Source organism: Sinocyclocheilus grahami, unplaced genomic scaffold (genome assembly GCF_001515645.1).
Source record: "Sinocyclocheilus grahami isolate Dianchi unplaced genomic scaffold, SAMN03320097.WGS_v1.1 scaffold306.1, whole genome shotgun sequence".
Taxonomy (NCBI): domain Eukaryota; kingdom Metazoa; phylum Chordata; class Actinopteri; order Cypriniformes; family Cyprinidae; genus Sinocyclocheilus; species Sinocyclocheilus grahami.
The window spans coordinates 231,965-236,036 of NW_015505485.1; the positions used below are offsets into that span (position 1 = coordinate 231,965).

The window sequence follows — 4,072 nt, forward strand, 5'->3', positions numbered from 1 at the left end:
TATATATATATATATATATATATATATATATATATATATATATATATATATATATATATATATATATATTTTGTTAAGCAGAGAAAAACAATTTATTAATTTATTTCTTAAATAATAAATTAATTTATTATAAATTCTGAATTTTTTAGTCTTTTGAGAGATAAGATACATCAAAAAAGAGCAGTGTCAACTTTACACATTTATAAAATATTTATTTGTAATATTTCTGTATAAATGGGTTTTTATACATAAAAATATTAAAGGGATCATATGATGCGATTTCAAGTTTTCCTTTCTCTTTGGAGTGTTACAAGCTCTTGGTGCATAAAGAAGATCTGTAAAGTTGCAAAGACTAAAGTCTCAAATCCAAAGAGATATTCTTTATAAAAGTTCAGAGTCAGCCACACCTACCTAAAATGGCTCGTTCTAACACGCCCCCACATATCTACCTCACTATGTGGGAAGATTTGCATAACGCCGCCCAAATGTTCACGCAAAGAAAGAAGGCGTAACTTTTATTCTCACTGTAGTATTGTTGACGCTGCAGCCATGTCGTGAAGGCGCTGTGTGCTTCGTTGTGAAAGCGAAACTACTTTGTTTGGCCTTCCAAAAGAGGACAATATCCGCTTCGTCATGCCTAGAGCTGATCTGTGCTGATCTCGCACGCTAAGCCGGGGCTTCCCCTCACGCTAGGCCACTGTGTTTTTCGTTATGACAGCGAAATTATTTTGTTTGGCCTTCCAAAAGAGGACACGACTACAAATCAGTGGTTAAGTTGTATTTACAACACTGTTCCAGAACAGTTTAACCCAAATATCGGGCGTATGAGGGAAATGAGGGGCGTAACATTTCCGTCTCACGCTTGAGGTATTCGGCCAATCACAACGCATTGGATAGCTGGCCAGTCACAGCACACCTCGCTTTTTCAGACTGATGAGCTTTGTAAAAATCGACGCGTTTCAAAAAGGCGGGGCATAGAGGAGAAACAATAATGTACAGTATGTGGAATATAATGTGTTTTTGAACTTAAAACCGCATAAACACATTTCATTACACCAAATACACAAAATAATGTTCTTTTTAGCAACATCATATGACCCCTTTAAGGTGCAATTACACTTCAAGGATTACACTATATTCTGTTACCTTATCTGCTGGATTCATAAATAACATACATTCAAGTATTTTAGATAAATATGTTTCAACTGTTGCCAATTGCTGTTGAAAAACAGGACGGTTACAGGTCAGTTTGTGAATTTTTAGAATAGATGTACTCTTTTTTCACATATTCTTTCTAAAATCTCTTAAATACACCACATTTGGTAGATTCCGTCAGTAGGGATTAGACAGTGGATATCTCCAGCTTTTGATGTCTCTGTATGTTCCTCAGGGTGTCAAATCAATCAATCAACATTAATGGTTTAAACTTGTCTTTAGATCACATGATGGGTTTACATATACAATATGATTTAAACAGTAACAACATGACATGTATGAGACTGAAACACATCCTCCATCTGCTCCCTGTGGGTGAAACCCTGTATGAACCCCATCCTCTCGTCAGCACTGGCCTTCTCACAATCCGTATCGAAGTGGATCTTCTGTAATTGTTGTTTCCTTATTAGCTTCACTTCCCTCTTTCCTCCCATTCTTTTGAAATCTGGAGAGCATTTGTGTTCAGGAACAGGAAGGAAAGAAGGTTGTCTTTATTTGCTGATACGTTTTTTTGCCCCTTGTTTCACGTGTATATGTGTATCTGTGGAAACGAGGGCGTTTTAGTAAGTCATTCGCACACTCGCACTGATAAACATACAAAAATAAAGGTTCTTCTCCAGAAAATCAAAACAGATGTCCTTGTACAGTCTGTTTATCACCTTTTTATCAATGTATATCTATACCGGTTTATAAATTATCACCTTTCATTACCTTTCATTAGTCATGTTTAAGAGTCACGCTGACCCCAAACTTTTGATCAGTAGTGTATAAAGCAAAAATTAACTAATTCCTGATAGAGATTTCTGCATGAAATGTTCACAATCAGGGATTGTGCAGAAATATGTGTGTTTGTATGACTAGCGAATGAGCCACTGATTTTGCAATGAAATTTGAAAACTGCAGTCTTGCCGTTTACATTTGCATATGTCTTCTGGTTTTGATATGCATAACAACTTCATTTGTCTTAAGTATTATCTGAGAAATAAATCTTGCTTTGGATATGATTTCAGCTGGACATCCACAGAACTTCAAAACGGAAATTTTCCCCTCAAATCACAAAAAAGGTACTTGTCTCATCTTCTGAATCATCTTCTAATAGGGAAGCTAGATTCTGTCTCTAAATTGAAACCCATGAAATACATTTTCTGTCTGTGTGAATTATAAATGCTCAGCATCAAAAGAGAGATATTACAGGTGGATATTTCAGTAGTCACTCTAAATAGGCAATTTGTTTGATTAAAAAATGTTATATTTGCTAAAACCTAATCAAAATTGTTTAGTGTCTCCTTTAAAAGCAGTTTTTTAAGGATTTATCCTCAAAAAAGGAATTAGAAAACACATGTTAATGATAGTGTTAGTGCTATTTATTGAAAGTAAACAGACATTAATGATATAAGTATGCATGCATGGCTGGCTGCAAAGACTGCAGTGTGCACTGTTGAGCATTTATGCAAATAAAATCAGAGGTTCTCTCTTACTAGTGCATGTCTTGGGAGATGTTTGAATGCTGTTTGATTCTCTATAAAAAAAAATAGAAAAAGCATGATGCATGTCTTTATCTTTCCCTATGTAATCGCCCATATGTGTTTGCATATGTTGGAAAAGTATTTTTTTCTTCCTCTGTGTGCATGCATTGTGGCATGTATGAGTGTGGATGTGTGCTATTTTTGTTTTATTCATACTTTTGATCTGTGTGTGTGTGTGTGTGTGTGTCTGCCTGCTTTGGGGGGGGGGTGGGGGGTTTCTTGTATTCAACAGTATTACAGCAGTGCCCCCTTGTGGTCATCTTTTTGGGCTGATGAGGATTTCAGTAGTATAATAACAAGTTGGTCAGTCATCCATGTGTAACGTGCCTGGATTTGCACATGCATAGAAATTTTCTCTAGTCTTAAATAATGTTCAGTTCAAATGAGGGCTTTCTGTGCTCCGCAAGCTCAGATCGAGGTGGATGCAGAGCCATTCTCGGATCAGTCATTGAGGGCGGCAGGTAGTCGGTTTGTTTTGCTGTGGGCGGCTCAGTGTGGGTTTAGCCACAGGCTACATCTAATTAGACAAGAGCACAGGACAGCCTTTCCATTTGATAGCAATTAGAGCTCTCCATCAGACCATCAGCTGGAAACCTGTAGGTTGCTTGAGTATGTCTGTGTGCTAACGTTTGTGATCCTGGCCCCCGGTTTAACACCCAGACTGCAGGGCGACAGTTGCCTTTCAAAAACAGATGGCAAATTCAAGGCTCGTTGGCAAGCGGCATTAATTTTTCTCTAATTGGTAACATTTCAGCTAATGATTTAATTAGCTATGCAAATTGACAAATCAGTGTGTGGATATTGTTATTTAGTCAAAAAGCCCACCTTAATGAATGAGAATAATTAAGAAGCAGAGGGGTGGGAAGGACTGACAGTGACTCTGGGGTTTCAGCCAAAGCTCTTATGAGACAACACGAGAGTCAGCGCTCAAATAAACAGAAATGAAACAGTAAAAGCTGAATCAAGAGGCAGGATACGCAATGAGTGCAGGTCCAGGAGCCAGGCCCGGCTCCAGAATCAAATCACTGAGGGTGCTTCTTAAATTAATGAGGGTGCTCTAACTATATATGAAGAGTTCATTTGCAAAAACCGATAAATGCCACTTTTTAAAAAAATAATAATGCCGTGCATTATTCTCCACATATAGCGCGATCTGAACCCTAAACACGTTTTGTCAAAAAAGCCGGTTTTGTCCACTTTCAAGGCATCGCGAGTTCACGTTTTACTGCAGAAGACGACAAGCACCCTTGTTTTTGAACCGAAGCCGATAAGTCCATTTTAGGGAATCAGCGCGCTGTATTCAGGTCAGGTGACAAGGCTACTTTCACTTT

General features: G+C 37.7%; 1 protein-coding gene across 1 annotated transcript in view; it reads left to right on the top strand.

Moving 5' to 3' along the window:
* LOC107601445 (LIM domain-binding protein 2-like) overlaps positions 1-4,072 on the top strand; it is a 65,488-nt gene that overhangs the window by 51,531 nt on the left and 9,885 nt on the right. Inside the window, exon 7 of the mRNA XM_016293628.1 lies at positions 2,226-2,279. Coding sequence (XP_016149114.1) covers positions 2,226-2,279 — 54 coding nt within the window. The remainder of the gene's footprint in view (positions 1-2,225; positions 2,280-4,072) is intronic.